This window comes from Notamacropus eugenii, chromosome 2 (assembly GCF_028372415.1).
Source record: "Notamacropus eugenii isolate mMacEug1 chromosome 2, mMacEug1.pri_v2, whole genome shotgun sequence".
NCBI lineage: Eukaryota > Metazoa > Chordata > Mammalia > Diprotodontia > Macropodidae > Notamacropus > Notamacropus eugenii.
Window position 1 is genome coordinate 485,582,243 of NC_092873.1, and position 21,227 is coordinate 485,603,469.

Genomic DNA, 21,227 nt, shown 5'->3' on the forward strand with positions numbered 1-21,227 from the left:
TTTTCAGTCCAGGACACTAGCAAACCTTCCTTCGTCTATAGCCTATAGTCTACAGTCACTCTTCAGAGTGACCTCAGTACAGCAATGAAAGCAACCCGCTCTGTGCCACAAATAAAGGAAGTCCTAAAAATTAAAGGTAAAATTAATAAAACTGAATATAAGAAAATCATTGAAGTAATAAATAAAATGAGGAGTTGGTATTATGAAAAAAACAATAAAATAGATAAACCATTGGTTAATGTGATTTTTAAAAAGAGGAGAAAATCAAATTACTAGTATCAAAAATGAAAAAGATGAATATGCCCCTAGAGATGAAATTAAAGCAATTATAAGGAGTTATTTTGCCCAATTATATGCCAATAAATTTAACAACTAAACCAAAGTGGAAGAATATTTACAAAAATACAAACATTCTAGATCAGCAGATGAGGAAATAGAATATCTAAATATGCCTATTTTAGAAAAAGATTGAACATAAATGAGCTTCCTAAGGAAAAAAACAAGAAGACCAGATGGATTTACAAGTGAATTTTATCAAACATTTAAAGACCAGCTAATTCCAATATTAAATAAATTATTTGGAATAGTAGGCAAAGAACTTGTCTTACCAAACTCCTTTTACAAAACAAATATGATACTGATAACTAAACCAGTAAAAGTAAAAACAGAGAAAGATAATTATAGATCAATTTCATTAACGAATATGGATGCAAAAAATCCTAAATAAAATACTATCTAAAAGATTATAATACATTATACAGATCATACATTTTATTCAAGTAGGATTCATACCAAGAATGCAGGGATGGTTTAACATAAGGAAAATGATTAAAATAATTGATTGTATGAATAATAAAAGCAACAAAAATCATATAATATCAACAGATACAGAAAAGCATTTAATAAGGTATCAGAAATAAATCAGAAATGCATCTGAAACTACAGAGCCAGTCTGATTGTGAAATTAGGAAGGCCCCTGGGAATAAGTAAGGGAGAGGAAGGAGAAGGTTGTTTATTTCTATCCTCCAATCCAGATAACAGAAAAGGCAGTAGCTATAAGAGAATTCTGGGCAGGCAACACTAGGCTGACGCCACAGGGGCTAGTGCTGCTGTTGGTCAGTCATTTTCAGTCATGACTGGCTCTTTATGACCCCATTGGGGATTTTCTTGGCAAAGACACTGGAGGGGTTTGCCATTTCCTTCCCCAGCTGATTTTACAGATGAAGAACTGAAGGAAACAGGGTTAAGTAACTTACTCAGGGTCAAACAGCTAGTTAGTGTCTGAGGCTGGATTTGCCACCCAGCTGCTCCTTTCCTTTGCCAGTACCTACTCTCAAGGTTTTCTCTAGATGTATTGCTCAAAGGTTGTCTATCTCCCCAGTGGGGAACTAGACTCTTAGGGTTTCCATTCCATCTTCATCCCAGATTCCTGAGGAACAAGCTTCCTTGAAGGTATCCCAGGGAGTGAGCAGTTTCAGGAGAGAGCAGAGCAGTTCCTCTAAAGAGACCCAGACTTTCTGGACTGTCCAAAGTACTGATGGAGAGTGATTCAAGGTAGGAAGTCATTTGGATTGAGTAGATGGTGGCAGTACAGATAGGCAGTGTAAACACTGACAGTCAGTTGCCTTCATGTCTTCAAAGCAGTTTAGGATTCATGCAGACAACCCCAAAAGAGATTTTCAAATCCATTTTCCTGGAATGGCAAAGTTGGCTCAGGAAGCATCTGGTCTCCACTCGTAGGACCTCTAGATCCCTCAGTCTGGTGCTTGTGGGAATAAGCAGGTCAGGGCCACTGAGGGAGGGGCAGAGGTGGTCATGACTATGGGTGATTCTCATAATTCTTCCTCAGGATCGTCTGTGATAACTGGATGGAATCAGCTTCTAATTCAAGAGCACGTGGAGATGAGCAGAGAAGGCTAGAAAGGGGAGAGTCAGGCTTTAAACAGAAGTTTAATTTCAAAGTGATAGGACAACTGGAAACAATTACCCATGGGCTGGGTTCCCGCTGCTTATAGGAGGGGTGCACTTTGGTGTGGCTAAATCTCAATGGCTGTGCAGTGAACCACAGTCCTGACCACGTGATTACAATCACACTGTTATAACAGCAATGTGACAAGTTTGATTCAGAGAGGAGCTTCATGACCACAACTCATCCAAACTCAGAGAACACCTGCTGCTGATCAAAGCAATGCAGAATTTCTATTATTTTGCCAGACAGTGAGATCACCAGAAGGAGAGCACAAGGGATTGTTGCTATGTATGACAAACTCAGAGCACAAAAACTGGGTTCCTCTTAATCTCCTGACGTCTGTGTGCTTTAGAAGCGAATAAGATGCCAAAATCCCCACCTAGAGAAAACAGAGAGATGAGGACGAATTGAGGAAGTGGGATGTATAGAGCAAAACAGATGGAACAAGAGAGAAACATAAGGAAGGGGAAAACAGGAGGAGGTGGGATGTGGGGGAGGGGGCTAAGGCACCTCTTACCTTAGCCCTTCCTGTCTCCTGACAAGCCTTGGCTATGAATGAAAAGAAAAGTTGTCAAGCCGAAGCATGGTTACATTAAAGCATTTGCAGAGTGCTAGGGATACTGTTGCTGTTCCACCTCTTTAATAAGACAGAACAAGATGGAAACTAAAAAGTATCACTCAATCTGCTACAATTTAAACAAAAAAATATCCAAGCTTGTAATTTTTGTAATCGAAGAAAAAGGTGGCCCGACTCTCCGTGGGCGAACCCTACCTACCTCCAAGCCGCGCAGTACCCCTGGGTCTGCAGCACACCTCCACTCCAGAGCCCTGACTCCTCACCTTTCTTAGCTAACAATCTTTGTCTTCTACTAAAGACATTGGATTTGAACCTGAAAGATCTGAATTTGAATTCTGCTGCTACCACACAATCTGCTTACAGTACAGTGGAATGGAGGCTAGCTTCAGTCAAAGCAGAGCTCTGCCACTTAAGTGCCTATAAGCAGGTTATTTAACTGGTGGGAGCATGGGAAGAAAGAGAAAAGCAGCCAAGACTGCTAAAAAGAGGCCAGATTAGAAACTGGAGCACCACTGTAGTTCTGAGTCTGCCCCCTTTCCCTCTGTGTGACTCCAGACAAGCTGTTTCACCTTTCTAGGTCCCCATTGCCTCAACTTGACAGTCAGAAGACTTTGTTGGATGACCTAGAAGATCCCGTGCTGCTCCAAATCTGTGATATTATGAAATTTCAAGCATTGCTTTCTCATTTCCCCCATCCCGCACACAGCCTGTCTCTGACTAAGGGCACCACAGAATTATCTAGTTGGGATAACCCCAGCCTAAGGGAAAAGAAGACACGTTAATAAATCTAGAGGATTGTCCAAAGAGACAAGAATGCTGACAACTAAGTGGAATAGTCAGGGGTGCATCTCAGAAGTCACTCAGTGTAGATTTGAGAGTCTCTTAGTGACTATCTTTACCCCTGTTCCTTACTGTTTCTTTTATGGTATCTTTGTTTCCTCATAAAGCTAGATTTTTTGAGTGATAAATTTTCACATTTTGTATTTATTAGATTTGTAAAACACTGTCTCTAAGCTCTCCACTCCAGCATCTGTGGGGTAAAGGAATTCCCCTGTTGTGTTAAAGAATCTCACAGTCATAGGTATGTGTTGTCTGGAGATTCTCTAGACCAGGGGAAAAATTCAAGGTCTGGGAAAGGACAGGGTCAGGATCTTGGCCAAGAAGAGAGCCCATTATATAAGAAACCAAGGGGAATTCTCATACCTGATTTCTTGTGTCACTTACAGTAACACAGGGCAACAGCAACAAGCACAGCAATCACAACCACCAGGAAAAATGTTATTATAATCACGTTCACAGTGCTCCACTTCCCTTCTGATCTTGGGAGAGAGACAGATCTCAAATACACAGAATTTCTTCTTGCCTTCCTCTACCTTCTCCTTACCCTCCACTCTTGCTAAATCAGTCGTGCCTCAGGCTTCCCCTTTGCTCCTCCCTTATCTTCATTAGCCAAGCCCAGTCCTAGGCTATTTCCTGGCTTCTTTTAGTCTCAGCTCCAAGCCCACCTTCTGCAAGAAGCCTTTCCCCATACCTCTTAAATCTATTACCTTCCCTCTGAGATGAGCTCCAATTGATCCTAAATATCCATAGTTGCTTGGATGTTATCTCCCCCATCAGATTGTAAACTCCTTAAAGTCACAGACTTATTTTTTCTCTTTGTATTAAGAGAGCTAAATATGGTATGGGGTCTGACACTTAATAAATGCTTGTATATTTTTTGTTGACTTGATCTAGGCTCCTTCACTCTACTGATGGAGGTCTTCACACATAACCTGGCAGATGGGGCCCAAGAGCCAGAAGAAAGGGACACTCCTCAGGCCTCTCTTCCAGGGAGGGGCCATGTGTGCAGACTTGCACAGTCTCTGCCTGGATACAGAACTATCCTGAAGGAAATGGCTTGGGAGATCATAGTGGATAGGTTGTGGGTTCTAAGAGTACTTTATAAAGTTTGTATGTATAAATTTCCCCACTTATGGGGTTCCATTGATATTCTGGGGTCAGCTGAAGAGTTATTGAAAGACTGTCTACTTAAAGCTTATCACTTGGGAGCTGTGGTCTCCAAAGGAGGTGAGCATACAGAAACTGGATATCTGGCTAGGACTGCTAGGACCCTCACCCATCTGACCTGATCTTCCCATAGTGAGACTGCCATGACTCTCCAAGGCTCTTTGCCCTGACTGGAATTACAGAGAGTGGTGATATGGCATTGTCTAAAGGGTGAGCTTGAAATAAGGAAATCCCACATTTGGGTCCTGCTGCTGTGTTATGATAGAGATATCACATCTCTCTGGGTCTCAATTTATTACCTCTGAAATAATACCAACAGCAATAATAATGCCTGTGGGTGGGGTTTTTTTGGTGGAGATAAATGAATACTTCATAAACCTAGAAATGCCATCTAAATGTCAATTATTCCTATTTTCTCTTTCTAGCATTTCCTTGTCCACCCAGAAGATCCACATAAGCTCAGTGCTAGGTGTCTATCTCTTCCCCTCAAGTGCCTTGACCAAATCTCCTTACCCTGGACAGTGATAACCACAGTTGTAGACACAAAGTCAATATTTCCTATTTTCCCTCGACAGTAGTAGGATCCACTGTGAGCAGAGTTCACTGGAGAGACAATATAGTTGAAACTCTGAAGTTCATACTTTAAGGCAATGTCATTCTGGTAGTATATGACTTTGTGCAGTGGTTTGTTTCTCCAAGTGTGGCACCTCAGGATCATCGTGTCACCTTCCATGAATTTTAATCTCTCTACTTGGAGTAGTAGCCAATCTGAAAGACAAAAACAGAGGCCACGAGCTCAGGACATTTCAGCTTGTCCTCGGCTTTGATCCATCCAAGACTTCCTGCCATCTCCAAAGAGAAAGAAAAGCAGATCCTGACTCTGAACAATTATTCCTGTCACTGAAGCTGGCCTGAGGACATGCAGAATTCCCTTTCCTAGAATCTGCCCACATAGTGCTGCTGTTCTTTGCATTCACTTTCCAAGAGGACCAATGGTATCTAAAGGTGGGTGATGTCTTGACTCGGGTAAATTGCATTTTAGAGAAGTAGAGTTGCACCAAGTTGTCAAATTCACTCTTCCAGAGTATTAAAGTCCAGTGGCAAGACAAAAGTTAGGATTGCTGGCAATGGCCCAGATTGAAGTGGATGACTCTAGCTAGCGTCTTCAACATCTGACCAAGCTCTAAACACTCCACAATGCCTGCTTCAGCCACCTTCGTGTCCATTGGAACAAGGTGCTTTTATCCATCCATTCCACTGACAGAAGTCTTCACATGCTTTGGGTAGACACCGCACGAACTTGCCAATGGGTTTATGGATGATTGTTTACCCTCTACCTCATTAGCCCATCTGCCAAAAGAGTTGACCAAAGCACCTTGGAACCACAGGGGCGAATTGAGTGCCAGGTAGATACCAAAAGTGGATGAGCATCCTGGAAATGGGCTTGGCAAACCCTCACACCAGTGGTACTAGTCCTTGAATTGCCACACACCCCATCTGCCCACATAAAATCCAGAGGACACACCACATACCAGAGCCCAAGAAATGGGGAGAATGTGCAGGTAAACAAACCTTGGGGCAATTTAGGAGGAATTAAAGAACTAGTCAGGAGACCAAAACATTTTAGAGAATGTGAGGTCGTTTATAATCTGGAGCCATAATACTCAACCTGCAGGGGACGCTAGTACAGCATGGTGGACTAACCATGGGACTCCATTGCTCAATCAACTTCAGTGGTTTTGTATTGCCTCTAGAAAAATTTGCAAATTCCTTTGTTACTTGTGAAAGGTCTTTACAACCTAGCCAACATCATTAGACATGATTTCCTTCCCTTGGATTTGGCCACCCAGCCAAAGTGTCCTTCTCTCTGTTCCTCTCATGACACCTTCACCTCCCAACTTCAGACTTTTCAATGTCCATCTCTATTCCGAACCACACTTCCTATGCCTTGAATGGAGCCCCTCTATACCTTGCCCTTATAAAGTTCCTCTCTTCCTAAAATATGCAGCTCAGGCAATACCTTAGTTCATGGTCTTTCCTGGTCCTCTCAACTGTTAATAGTCTTCCTTCTAAAATACCTTGCACATGTTTTATACGTATGTTTTGTGAGTATATATATATATGTGTGTGTGTGTGTGTGTGTGTATACATGTATGTGTGTGTACATATTTCGTGTATATATAATGTATGTAATATATGCTTCATGTATATATGGTTAAAATGTATGTGTATACATGTACATATACATTACATGTACTTATTATCTCCCCCATTAAGATGTAAGATCATTATGACCAGTGAGTATTTTGCTGTCTGTACTTATATTTCTAGTGCTTAGTACATGAAAAGCCTTTAATAAGTACTTATTGAATGATTAAATGTAGGCCTCTACTCCCCTGGTGACTTGGTGGGGAGTTTTGGAAATTTCCTGGAAGACATGAGTAGTGAAGAAGGAGTCAGTGAGAAAAACTTAGAACATGACAAGCTAAACTTATACCTCAGTAAAGGCAGTAGTGAAAAGGAGAATTAAAATACCTTGTGGATTTCTCACGAACTCTCCCATCCACCCGCCTTGATGTATTAGTTCTGCCAATAAAGAGGTTATGTCCCTTTCCAGGCTGCTGTAAGCAGATATCAACTGTCCCCTCTCCCTCCAACTTACCCCAGTCTTCTTACCCTTCACTTACCCCTGGAGACCTGTAGTTTCACAGGGCTACTGAGGGCTGTGCCTTCTGCCCGGCACTGGTATTCCCCACTGTCCTCCACTTTGACAGCTGTGATGTTATAGGAGCCCTGGTGGATGGGGAGAGCTGACCCATTGTGCAACCATTCAAAGGAATCTTTTCCACGGGACTGGAATCCTTCACAAGTCAAAGTCACATAGTCCCCTTGGAGCACATTGTACCATGGGGGTTCCAGGGTCACGACGGCCCTTGGGGAACCTGATGGGAAGAGGGAAGAGGTGAATAAAGAAAAGGGGTCCCCAAGGAGGCATCAGATCCCAGACATGAGGGGAGGACACCAGTGAGAAGCACAGAGAACAGAATTGAGCATGTTTAGAGAGCTGTGGAGGACAAAAAGGTCAGAGCTGGGTCAACTGCTGGTGACAGTTTTCTCACACATTGATGGCACACTGAGGCATGAGGTTATAGGGCCTTTTCCAGAAGGGTGGACAGCTCCCTAAGGATCCCCTAGGTCCCATCAGATTGATAAAAAACAAACAAACAAACAAACACAAGAACAACAACAAACAATCACAAAACCCCAAGAGCTCTTATCTTCTCAAATGGAATCCACCTCAGGAAAAGGCAGAGTGAACGATCTGGAAGTTCAGTCTCCAACATCTAGGGGAAACCTCGAAAAGTTTTGGGGTCAGTTTTGTTCTGTGGGAAGGAGAGGGATGCATTTACTGAAGAAATGCTCTTCCTGCAGGAAGGGGGAGAGTCATATTTCCCTCCATTCCAAGTCCAGGAACCCCAGCCCCTACTACCTGCTAGCCTCATCAATGAATCTGAGGTTCTGCCCCCAATCTCTCCTCCTCCAGTCTCTCCAGTACAGAGAACCAAGATCTAAACATGACAGATATAGACACATGTACAATGCACAGTACATATACTCAACATGGTGTAGATAGCAGCACCCACAGACTGTGAGCTGCTTGGGAGAGGGGATTGTGTTTGCCTTTCTTTGTATCCCCAACAATCATTACTTTCTGACACATCACAAACACTTAATAAATACTTGTTGACTTGTTTTGACATGACCCACACAGCAGATACACAGACATTCAGACATCACTTGGGGCAGGAGAAAGATGCTAGCTTTGGATTCAAGGATCTTGGGTTCAAATTCTAGTTTAGTCACTTACTAGCTGTGTGACCTTGGGCTACTCAGCTAACCTTTCTTGGACTCAGTTTCCTCACCTGCAAAATGAGGCAGCTGGACCAGATGACCACTCCCACTCTGATCCATGACCCTTCAACTATGTTGATAACCTCAGAGCAACCACAGACATGAGGAATCCAGCCATGAATCCAGGAGTGGGTATGGGAAACAAGCATTTACTAAGTGCCTACTGTGTGCCAAGTAATGTCCTAAGCATTTTACACATATGCTCTCATTTGTTCCTAAATTGTAAGATTTGGAGCTGACCCTAGAAACTATCTAGTGAGTCCAACTGGCTCATTTTACAGATGAGAAAACTGAGGCTTGAAGCAGTTAAACAATGAGGTCAAATGAGTAGGAAATAGCAGACTTTGCTTTCCATGGAATAGGCAGTGGAATATACCCAAGCTCAGGGATACAGGAGAAATGGAGTTTTATGTACAAGGGCTGCTCAAACCCAGAAGGGCAGCTAGGTGGGGCAGTGGATAGAGCACCAGGCCTAAAGTCAGAAAGATTTGGGTTGAAATCTGGCCTCAGACTTTTACTAACTGTATGACTCTGGGCAAGCCCCATAATCCTGTTTGCCTCAGTTTCCTCATTTGAAAAGTGAGCTGAAGAAGGAAACAGCAAATCACCCCAGTATCTTTCCCAAGACAATCCCAAATGGTGTTGTGAAGAGGGGGGCAAGACTGACCAGCAATTTACTCAAACACAGAGAAACATGGGGACACACCTGAGCAGACTAGCTCTTTTTAGAGGGTGTATGCATCCTTTGACTGAAAAACAAATCTACTGGGTAGCTGGGTGGCACATTGGATAGAGCAGTGGGCCTGGAATCAGGACAATCTGAGTTCAAACCCAGCCTCAGACACTTACTTTCTGTGTTTCCATGAGTGAGTCACTTAACCCTCATTTACCTCAGGTCCCCATCTATAAAATGGGGACACATTAGAGAAGGAGAGTTGGACATGATTGAACCATCTAAAAACAATAGGCTCCCAAGGAAGAAGGTTGAGTCTCTAGCAATAGAAAGGGGAGCAAACAGCTTTGGCTGGAAGGTACTCAGAGAAGAGAGCTATCTCATTGACAGTTGCTTCCTTCCTGGCCCTAAAGTCTCACTCTATCCTTAATCAGGTGGGTTTAAGGCTCCAGTCTGGATAGGAGCTACTGTCCTGGATGTATTGCTATGTCCTATACTGCATTGATATGGATGTTCAAGAAGGGGAGGGGAAGGGAAAAAAAAAAGAGAGGCCAAAACTGAATACAGAACTTACCATTGCTCCTGATGGCTGCAGCTGCAAGAGACCAGAAAGCAGGGATTAGACCAGTTCAGGGGATCCAGGGGCTGGGCATCTCCAGCATGGGACAGACTAGGGATCCAGAAGAGCCTGCTGTGCAGGCTTTTCTCAACGTTCCTCAGAGCTGCCTGAAGTCAGAGGGATTCCAGGGGCACTGGAAGTCCCCTCCCCTCAAACAAATAAGAAAATAACATGTTGCCTGCTCAGAGACATCTGAAATGCCACCATTGGAGACCTTTCTGTGGCTTAATGTTTTGTTCCCTTTCAAAATACAAACATCTTTGCACCTCAGTGTCAGTGAGTTTATGGAATTAAATCCTTTCTTAACAGTAGGATTTAATCTAAGAGTGCTCATGAGCAGGGAGAAGGATAAAGAAAGGAGAATCTCTGGGGGACTGCCTACATCTGGCTATGCTTTTTCTTTTTTTATTTTTTCTTTCTTGTTTACTTATTTTTACATTACTTCTTTTTGTAAAGTTTGAGTTCCAAATTCTCTCCCTGCTTTCCTGGTCAAAGGATGGAAGAATATATACACACTCTTGAGTACAAAAATGCATTTCTCAACAGGGAATTAGGGTAAGGAGGAAAGAGAGGAGAAATTAGAAAAAAATATGGATTAAGGGAAGGATTAACCCTAAGCAAAACATATACAAGTATATTTACAGCTGCATTTGTGGTGGCAAAGAATGGGAATCATAGAAAGTACCCATTGTTTGGGGAATGACTAAATGTGTTTATAAATGTGATGGAATACATGGTGCTATAAAACATGATAAAGAGGTTATTTTTAAAGAAACCTGGGGAGACTTGTATGAACTGACGCAGAATGAAGCGAATTATACATTGATGACTAGAACAATGGGATAAATCTAATCCAATAAAAATGAATAAGACTCAAAATAAAATCTTTCAAAAATCATTTTTTGTACGTAGATAACAAGGGAATCATTACTACACTATGGCTTGTCTGAAAAATGCCGAGACATTTTGGTGGAATCCGAATTCAAAAGGAGTAAAAAAAAAATGTAATATCACATTCAAAAATAAAAAGGCAATGTGATTTTATGTGATACTGACAGGAATAGTGTCTAGGAAAAGGAGGTAGTAGCCCAGTGTACTCTACCCTGCTTGAACACATCCAGAGTATTGTATATTGGGGAGGACACTGACAACTAGACAGTGTTCCGAGGAGGCGACCAGAAGCATTGTGTGAAGGGTCTCAAGTTTCTGTCAAATGAGAATCACTTGAAGGAAGTGAGAAGGTTTCTTTTAGAGCAGAACAGACTCAAGGGAATCTGATAATCCTCTCCAAGTAGCAGAAAAACTGTCATGGAATCTCCTTTGTCCAGGAAGAGAGAACCAAGAACAATTTCATCTTTGTAACCTCTCTCCACTATCCTTGCTTCTCTCCTCTGATACTTTCAGACCCCTGCTGTGGGCCCTCATCTCACCATTACTGCTCCTTTGCAATTTCCTATTGGTGCTTCTGCCTGTCTCAGGTCTCTCCTCAATCCAACCTATTTGCCATTAGGACACCAGAGAGGTTTCCCTAAAGCACATGTCTGACCATGTCACCCCCTAGTCAATAAACTCCAGAGCTCCCTGTTGCCTTCAGCATCAAATGCAAAAGGGGGCTGGTAGGTGGGGCACTGGGCTTGGAATCTGGAAGACCTCTCTCCAAGAATTCAAATTTGGCCTTACCTCTGTGACCCTGGGCAAGTCACTTAACCCTTAGTTACCCTTAAGCCTCAGTTTCCTCAACTGTAAAAATGAGCTGCAGAAGGAAGTAGAATACTACTCCAGTAACTTTGCCAAGAAAACCCCAAAGTGGGGTCAACAAAGAGTTGGACACAACCACAAAAATTAGATGAAAACATCCTCTGTTTGGCATTCACACACCTTCATAACTTAGCCCATTCTGATTTCCAGTATTGTCACACTTTGTTACTTGATATGTGCCCTTTTTGCCAATGACATTGGCTTTCTTGCTGTTCTACAGACAAGATAATGTATCTCAGCTCAAGAAATTAAAGATATCGATAGTCATATGAAAAAATGCTCTAAATCACTCTTAATTAGAGAGAGCAAATCAAAACAACTCTGAGATACCAAATCACACCTATCAGATTGGCTAACATGACAAAACAGGAAGATGATAAATGTTGGAGAAGATGTGGGAGAGGTGGAACACTAATTCATTGTTGGTGGAACTGTGAGCTAATCCAATCATTCTGGAGAGCAATTTGAAACTATGTCCAAAGGGCTACAAAAATGTGCATATCCTTTGAACCAGCATTACTGCTACTAGGAGTGTATCCCCAAGAGATCATAAAAATGGGAAAGGGTCCAACATGTACAAAAATTTTATAGCAGTACTCCTTGTAGTGGTCAAAAACTGGAAATCAAGGGGATGTCCATCAATCGGGGAATGGCTGAATAAATTGTGGTATATGAATGTAATGGAATACTATTGTGCTATAAGAAATGATGAACAGGAAGACTTCAGAGAGGTCTGGAAAGGCTTATATGATCTGATGCTGAGTGAAAGGAGCAGAACCAGGAGAACTTCGTATACAGAAACAAGCAGTGTGTGAGGATTTTTTATGGTAGACTTAGAACTTCATTACAGTGCAAGGGCTTAAAAAATTCTCAGTGGTCTTTTAGGCCAAAATGCCTTTCACATCCAGAGAAAGAACTATGGAATTCAATCGCAGAATGTAGCAGATCATTTTCTTTTCTGTTACATTTTGGTTGTTATATGATTTGTCCCATTCATTTTAATTCTTCTATGAAACACAACTATGGGGAAAATGTATTTAATAGGAATATATGTGTAGAATCTATATAAAATTGCATGCCTTCTTGGGGAGGGAGTGGGGAGGTAGGGGGTAAGGAAGGTGAGGGAGGCGAAAAAAGTCTGTTATATGGTAGTGATTGTAGAAAACTGAAAAGAAATAAAATTTTAAAAAATTTATATACTCAGCTCTAGGCATTTTTTCTGGCTGTCTTATATGCCAGGGATGCTCTCCCTCTTCAACTCCACCTCCTGGTTTCCCTAGATTCTTATACATGCCAACAAAAATCCTACCTCCTATAGGAAGTCTTTCCCAACCCCTCTTAATTCTACTGCCTTCCCTCTCAATTATTTCCTATTTATCCTGTGTATCCCTTGTTTGTGTGTGTGTGTGTGTGTGTGTGTGTCTGTGTGTGTCTGTGTGTGTGTGTATCGGTGTGAGTGTGACATACACATACATTTTGCTTGTTGTCTCCCCATTAGAGCGGAAGATTCTAGAAGGCAGAGTTTGTGTTTTGCCTCTTTGTATCCCAAATGCTTAGCAGACCACCTGTCACACACTAGGAACTTAAATGTCTATTGACTGATGATGGGTAGAAATCACAAAGAAGGAAGATTAAGGCTTGAAGTCAGGAAACATTTTCTAACAGCTAGAACTATCTCACGGTCCAAAGAGATGTCTTGAATGGGATGAATTCATCTTCTTTGGTGGGCTTGAAGCCAAGGTTGAACGAGTACATGTCAGATGAGTTGTGGTAGAGATTGTTTTTTAAATCTGAGTTTGACTAGCTCTCCACTGAGATTTCCTCAAACACCAACATTCTATGATTTTACAGGTAATGGGGGGGACTGGCAGTGGAAGTCCAGTCCTTATGATCATGAAGAGCCTGGTCTGCCTGTTTCAATCCTCCATGGGGAGGCTAGGAGCTGAGGCTGGGTCTGGAAGTGCTTGATAATGTGGAATAGAGGAGCCTGGCTCTCTACCGCAGAGGCTGTTAAAGTATTTGCTGCATTTTTTTGTTGGTTTACTTCCTAATGAGGTTAATGAGTTTGATTAATTCCTCAGTTGGAACTGTGGGTACATACGTTGCTTGTGTGTGACTAGGGAAAGTGAAATACTACATGCCTCTGAAGGGGACTTTGGGCTTTTCTCTCCCTACCCAGGCATCCATCATGTGGGCCAAGAACACATGACCCTGCTGTTGCACCTATCTCTGTTGTATGAATCTTGGTCTTTGGGAAAGGAATATGAGAGAGAAATATGACTTGTGAGCTTTGACAGTTTGGGAGAAGGAGCTGCCAAAAGGTCTGGAAACGAAACCATTATGGAGTTTGAAGCATCTGTACCTTGTGTACTTTTAATAAGGATTAATGTGAATAAACATAGATTGTATTTAAAATGTCAGCTCTACAAACATCACATCAACTGATCACATCAATGATATAACTACAAGACAGGAGAGGTGTGTCTAGGCAACAGTTCATATGAGAAAGGCCTGGGTTTAGTGGACTTCAATTTCCATGTAAGCCCCCCTGTGTTCTGTGACAAGGCAAGGAATTACTGGTGCTTGCTAATCCTATCTCAGGAGACGTGACTGTTAAATTTTCAGTGTGAGCATCAACACCTGAGAAATTGACAAATGCTACAAATAAAATCTTGATGTATTGTTTTCTCGATTGTCAAGACTTAAGAAAACAATGAAAAAATGGTAATAATGCAGAATAAACTGAAAATTGTGAAATGTGTAAAGTTTTTACAGAGACTTCATTGCAAAACACTTGCAACACACCCTAGAATTCAGGAAACAAGAAGAGAAAGCTAATTAGACCTGAGGGATAATATCTAAAAAGAGGGAAGAGTTCTGAAGTTTGCTCTAGTCAGATAACACCTTGTGTTTGATTCAGTGTACCATATTTTAGGGAAGATATTGACAAGCTGGAACATGTGCAGAGGAGAAAAATCTGTAGTGTGAGGAAACTAAAAAAGCATGCCCAAAAGAATCAATTGAAGAAATTGTATTTTTTTAAGCCTTTAAAGGTGAAGGTTTGGGGGAACTTAATAACTGACTTCAAGTATTTGAAATGTCATCACGTGGAAAGGGAATAAACTTGATTTTTTTTTACCCTGTAAGACAGAACTTGGAAGAGTGAGAAAACTTTACAAAGTAGCAAATTTGGGACCTGTAAAAGGGGGGAAGATTACTATCAATTAGTATTATCCCAAAGTAATATGGGCTGCCTTAGGAAGACTTCCTCATCAGTGGAAATCTTTAAACAAAAACTGGAATACCCTCTTTCTTACTACTATAAAATGGATTCCTGCTCAGATATGGGTTACCCAGGATACCCTCTCAGGTCCCTTTTAGCTCTGAAATTCTATGATTCTATGAACCTTATCTCCCTGACCATTCTTATTCCTATCATCCTGATCAATATGCCAATTATGTGAATCCACATAAGCAACTTCTTTATCAAATTCCATATTGGCTATTCAAAATCTTTTCCATTCTCCTGAAATCACCAATCGCATCCTTCACCTCCTTCACTCAGCAAATGACTGTAGATTTTACATTATCAGTAACATTGAGATGATTTGCCATGAGGTCCCTCACCTTGCCTTCCCTTTACCTTAAAAAGGCTATCTTCACCCATCCTCTCTTGCTTTCATCCTCATGAAGGAATCATTCTCCTTGTTACTGCCTGATTATGCTGTTGATATGACTGTTACACCTCCCTCAGTCCTTGTTCATTAATATCCTCTCTTGCATCGTTCATCTCTCATCATCTCTCATCATGTCCACTGGCTTTCTTGCACCACTGATCTTGTCCTTCCCATCTAGGTCTCCTATACCCTAAAAAACCTGCCCTTAATTTTTTGATCCCCCTCAAGGTACCTCAGTATCTTGTTCCTCCCCTTAACCACCAGACTTCTTGAAAGAACTATCTAAACTTAATTTCTCATCATCCATTCACTCTCTTGGAAGATACTTTTCACCCTTCCCTCTCGATTGGAATGGCATGTGCCAAGGTCACCAAGGACCAATCAATCACCTTATCTTAAGTCTCATGCTCCTTGATCTTTTTGCAAAATCTAACCATATTCATCATTCCTATCCCAACTTTCCAGTAGTATTTTTCCAGTTGGCTTTTTTGACCTTAATCCTATTATCTTCATTGAAAAAAATTAATGATGTGGTCCCTGGATCGCTCTTGGAGAATCACTGTCCTAACCTGAGTCATGTTTGGTTGTTCTTCTTCTTGTCCCCCTGCTGACTGAGTCAAACCCTGTGATTACTACAACAGTCCCCACTAGGCAGTGTTTTCTGGTCAGACCACTTCCTCTGACTCAATAATGTCCCTTAGGAGAAGAGACATCAGGAAAAGATAGAAGTATGGCTGAATTATCTATGTGATGAAATGTCAGGGACATAAGGGAGGCTCCCTCTGTGTAGAAATATCTGGTCAGAGAATGTAGACCCAGGGGAAGGGGGGAAGGAGATGGCTATGCTAGGTAACCTGGGATAACTGGAGAACTTCAAGCGCCTATTAGGATGTACTACGATGTGATGGTTGGAGGCACAGCAAGAAAAGCCCATGAAGACACTGACAATTTCTCAGTTGTCTTGGGCTAGCCCTGAGTCTGGCCTCTAAGGGCATAACATCATCCTAAGGCCCTGAGCAGGCATAGACCTTGTGTTATTTATTATTCACTCAGAAGAGAATAACCCCAGCAGTGAATTTCCCAATGAGAGAAAGATGGTTTTCTCCTCTGACTCTGAATGAAAAGTGTCCCAGTCCACTGGAGCTGCTCTGGGGACTTAGGAGGCCGGCACAGAGACCAAGGCCAAAGAGTGATGCTAAAAGTAAGAAGTCCTTCCTTGGCACGTTTGAATTTGCACAAGGGGAAGCTTGAGGCATAAGGGAATATAGAGAGATGGAAGAAGAAAGAAAAATTCAGGGACAGCAGGGGAAGGCTGAGCAATCTCTAGGCTATGGCAGGAGAAGGAAAGGGATTCAATAATGGTCCTCCAAAGAGGATAACCTTTTTGTCTTGGCAAGTCCAGCTTCTCCTCTCTGGTCATTCCTTCTAAAGTTTGTGGGAAACTGCTTGGGGCCCATCTCCTTCTATTAGGCTCTCCCATCTCTCCCCCCTACCTATGTACTCTGGGCAGCAGGAAACAACACCTCTAAGACTACAGTAGCCATTGTGTGTGTGTGTGTGTGTGTGTGTATACACATGGTGTATACATATACACATATACATACATATACATATATGTACACACACATATATGTATGTATGTATGTATACTAGAACAGCAGCTCCGTCACATGGTCAATGATGAAACAGACCTGAAACATGGACTTTAGATGGGTAGAGGTTGAGGTAGATCCTGACTCATTTCTGTTCTCACAAGCAGGGAGCTGCAAGGAGACTGCATGAAACATGGGCATTCTTAGCATAAGAGATAACAGCCATGGAGAATTCCAGAAAAGAAAGACAGACAGAGAAAAAGAGAGGAAGATGAGGTGGAGGGGGAAGTGGCGGAGGAGTGGGCTATCTCTAGAATAGTGGGAGACCTTGAAAAAGAAGGAAAACTCAGGCCCCACAAAATATTTGGCTTGATTGGTTTCTTTCCTAATGACCACAATGAAGAAAGAAGCATATGTTAGAGGTCAGCCACTGTCCTCTGACATGCTTTTTATAGGAAGGTCCCTAGCCCACCTCAGATCCTCAGTTTCTCCATCTAGAAACCTGGGAAGAATTATCTCTTGCTTCCACAAGTGGTCATTGGGAACTCTGTGGTCCAACATCTTCACACTTCTGGATGGAGACATCAGAGAGTTTTGACTTTGCAGAACTGAAAATTATATAGTAATTGCTTAATAAATACTTTTTTTCCCTATAAGTCAATAAGCACTTATTAAGTGCCTACTATGTGTCAGGAACTGTGCTAAGTAATGAAGATACAGAGAAAGGCAAAAGACAATCCCTGCATTCAGTGAATTCAGTCTAACGATGGAGCCATGCCCACAAGTAGGTACAAACATGCTATATTCAAGATTAATTGAAACTAACCAACAGAGGGAAGGCACTAGGATTAAAGGGTGTCAGGAAAGGCTTCTTATGCAAGGACAGACATTCTCTGGGACTTGAAGGAGGCTTTTTGGAAGGCTTTTTAGTCAATCTTAGGCAGCTACAGAGTATATTTTGCCCTTGGCAGGGTGGGCTGTTCATTCCCTGGCCAGTAACAACTCAAGGTCTAGGGAAGGGGACCAGACTGGGGTGATCCTAGAGTGCTGCAGAACTGCAGAAATGAGGCCAGATTTCTTGGAGCTCCTGGAGGGAACAACAGCCCCAAATTGCTGAGCTGGTGAGGAACAACTCATAGGGTTCAAGTGATGGCAGTGAACTTGCCTACCACTGGGCCCTCGGTGCCACTCAGAACTGATGCAGAGTCAAGAGAAAAGTCCTGTCCTTATAAATGTACAAGTCCAGGGGACAGGCCATTGCTGTCCTTTCTCTGTATTTTCAACAGACTGTCCCGGTTTCCAGATCCAGCACATTCCCTAACTCATGCGTCTGACCCCTTGCCTTACCATTTCTAGACTTACTCCTTTCTTGTTCTTTGCCTCATATCTGCTCCAGAGATGACCTCCACCCCAAGGCACATGGTGCTTGATTAGAACTTGTCCCCTAACCTGAGTGTACTTTATGCCCTGATGAGCTCGTGCATGATATGATTGCCCTTATCTGAGAGATCCCATTGGAGAACTCTGTAAGGCTTGGCCCTTTATTAAAACTCTCCTGAATGCTTGCCTAGGATGAGGACTGCAATGGGGAAGAGCTGATTAGCTGAGAACTATCACTTGTTTAACTCATGTTTTTAGAACTATAAAAAACTGGTGGACTGAAAGATAGCTTACCAAACATGGGTTTCTGGGATACCTTTCAAAGGGAGAGAAAAAGAGAGAGAAAAATCCCTCAAAGTGACCACTGAACTGCATTACAGATTAAAAATAATTACCCCTATTATACTATTGTCCCCCATCATCCCAGTCACCTACCTAAAGCAGCTGCAATGCTCCTAAGGACCCCAGTATATTCAAGCATCTAGAGGCCAAAGCTTGGGTAAAGTGTATTCATTCCCATCAAGTAATTTTGCCAAGAAACAATTTTGGTTAATTGTATGGCAAGTGTGGATTCCTTTCTTGCCTCAGAATTCATACTTTAAGAAAAAAAATCCTATTGGACTGGCCCAAGGGGCATAATTTACTTTCTGCTGACAGGCCAACACTGTGACTTCCAGAAGAATGGAGAAAGATAGACATATGTAGAAGATGAATTAGGCTCAATTTATTTAGCCATTCCCCAGCCACTGGATGTATATGATTTTTCCAGGTGAAATCATTTAAGATCTTTGGAAATAAATAATCTTGTTCAATGACCTTCTGATCATAAATATTAGGAAAACAGATGCTTGCCAAGTATCTTTACCTGTGCATCTGGCCCATACCAGACATTTACTGAATGCTTCTTGATGGATTAAATGAGAACAGATATTTTTAATAACCTGATTCTGAATGACAGGGATATCTTGGGTCCATACACTCATTTTTTCCCCATTATGATTAAAGCTACAGGTCACCACCTACCCACTAGGACCTATCTCAGATTCTCAGCAATACAATGATCCAAGATAATTCCACAGGACACATGATGATAAATGCAGCCCACATCCAGAGAAAGAGCTAATGAAGTTTGAATGTAGATCAAAGCATACTGTTTTTGTTTTCTTTATTTGTTCGTGTTTTTGTCCTTTTGGTCCGTTTCACAGAACAGCCTATTTCCCTTTCCTTTAAAGATATGGCATCCTAGAAGTCCTCAGGGATAACCTCCTCTTGCCATGTAAACCAGGAAATTTCTGTCAGCTTTTGTATGAGCAATGGACCCCCACCTTTTAAATCTCAGCTGGAATAGAAATTGTACCAGGTGCTTAGCCACAGGAAAGGAGGCTAATGGAATTCAAAACTCTTCTTCAGTTGGAAGTTCAACTAAGAGAGGATTGACTTCAACCTGATGGCTTTAGCCTTGTCTGATGATGGTCTGTTGAGAACACTATGAAAATACTGAGCCCATCCTAGGATCATGTCTTTATCACTAACCAATGTGACGCCATCAGCACTGAGTAGTTGAGATGCAACAGAGGTGTTTGGCCCATAAATAGCCCCTAGGGCATCATAAAAGCCTTTTTAGGTTTTTGGATTGTTTTGGACTGTTACTATCAGCATAAAACTGAATTTTGTCTCTCTTCTTACTGAGCCAAGAGTCCTGCATCATTCTAAACTTTGCTTGTACTTTGCTTTTGATGAAATTATATGTAGCCTTCTTGGAGATGGATGAACTATCCTACTGGTAAACCCTGCACCACCTATCTGCCTTGATGATGCTTACCAGCTGTGATTCTGGAAGCATCAGAAAAAACAACAACAGAAAGAATGCTGAATTTCAGTCCAGAAGGTTAGAAATTCATAGGGAGATTTAGAAATCTACAAAATATTAGTTATTTTCTACTCCTTCTGCCTTATTTTACAGATAAGAAAACTGAGATTAAGACATAGTAGTTAGAGCCCTGGACTCGGATTTAGGAAATCAGATTCAAATCCTGCCAGGACAAGCTGTATGACTTTAGGCATATCATTTAACCACTCCGAGGTTCATTTTCTTCATTTGTAAAAAAGGGGATAATGAAAGCACCAAACTCATAGGGTTATTGTGAATGTCATATGAGATAATATATGTATGGTACTTGGTAAGCCTTAAAGTCTCATTTAAATGGGAGCCGTTATGACCCAAGGACAATGAGTCTACCCTCCCTTCCCCAGCTATGTTCAGTCAAAGATGATGTTCTTCTTCCCATCCTCCCAACCCCAGAAGAGACCAGTGTTCTGATATGGACTTGGAAAAGGTCTCTGCTAGTCCCAGGGACCAAGGATACCCTGCACGTCTCCTATTCAGGGGAATCATAACTCACCCAGAAGCAGCAAAAATGGCGGTAGCAACAGCTGCATTCCGCTGGGATGAAATAGACCAGACCAATTGTCCACTGCTGCCCTGGGACTGGATGTGACCCAACGGAGGTTTTTAGAATAAAGTAGAAAAGAGGAAGGAAACCAACGGTTCCCCCTCCCCCACTTCAGGTTGCTTTTCCTGTAAGCAATCTTGGTTTTTATGAAAGAAAGCCCAGTAGGCTGAGGCCTCTAAATCTGATTTCTGGGAAGTAAGACTTTAATAGGAGAGTTGCTATCACACACCTCAGAGTCAGCAGTCTGGCCCCTAGCCAGAGGAGATACTTTGGGAAACACTCAGGAGGGGATATGGGATTGCCCAATGACACCCAGTCCTTATGAGCATGAGAAGAGCATGATGAAGGTCTCATGTAGAATTTTCAGAACTTTTATAACTATTACTTTTGTCTGCTTGGCACAGGAAGAAGAGAAGCCTTTTCATGGACTGCTGATGGAGAACCAGATGACTCAGTCCCTCTAGTTCCCACAAATACTTTGAAGAGGAGTTCTATAAGTCTCTGGGTGGAGACAGAGACCTCAGGCCCTTACATCCTGATGAATTTTGACAGAGCGAATGGTGGATGGCTCTTTCCTGTCTCTGTTGGGTGAGCCACTAGACTTCCAGGA

The 21,227-nt window shown here is 42.0% G+C and overlaps 1 protein-coding gene across 1 annotated transcript; it reads right to left on the minus strand.

The window, feature by feature from the left end:
- Positions 1-582: 582 nt before the first annotated feature.
- LOC140529857 (low affinity immunoglobulin gamma Fc region receptor II-like) lies at positions 583-20,638 on the minus strand. The gene is made up of 6 exons (XM_072648829.1): positions 20,567-20,638; positions 9,713-9,733; positions 7,241-7,495; positions 5,067-5,321; positions 3,750-3,860; positions 583-2,348 (listed from the first exon to the last, which is right to left on the minus strand). The coding sequence occupies exons 1-5, from the start codon at positions 20,601-20,603 to the stop codon at positions 3,763-3,765; spliced, it is 666 nt and encodes a 221-aa protein (XP_072504930.1). The 5' UTR covers positions 20,604-20,638; the 3' UTR covers positions 583-2,348; positions 3,750-3,762.
- Between the last annotated feature and the right edge of the window lie 589 nt (positions 20,639-21,227).

Excerpts from the sequence above, each read along its gene's own strand:
- LOC140529857 (XM_072648829.1), bottom strand. The coding sequence starts at position 20,603 with ATGCAGCTGTTGCTACCGCCATTTTTGCTGCTTCTGG. Across the intron at positions 7,496-9,712 it reads TGCAGCCATCAGGAGCAATG|GTTCCCCAAGGGCCGTCGTG; the intron begins GTAAGTTCTGTA and ends TCTTCCCATCAG. Across the intron at positions 3,861-5,066 it reads TGTGGTTATCACTGTCCAGG|AAGGGAAGTGGAGCACTGTG; the intron begins GTAAGGAGATTT and ends TCCCAAGATCAG.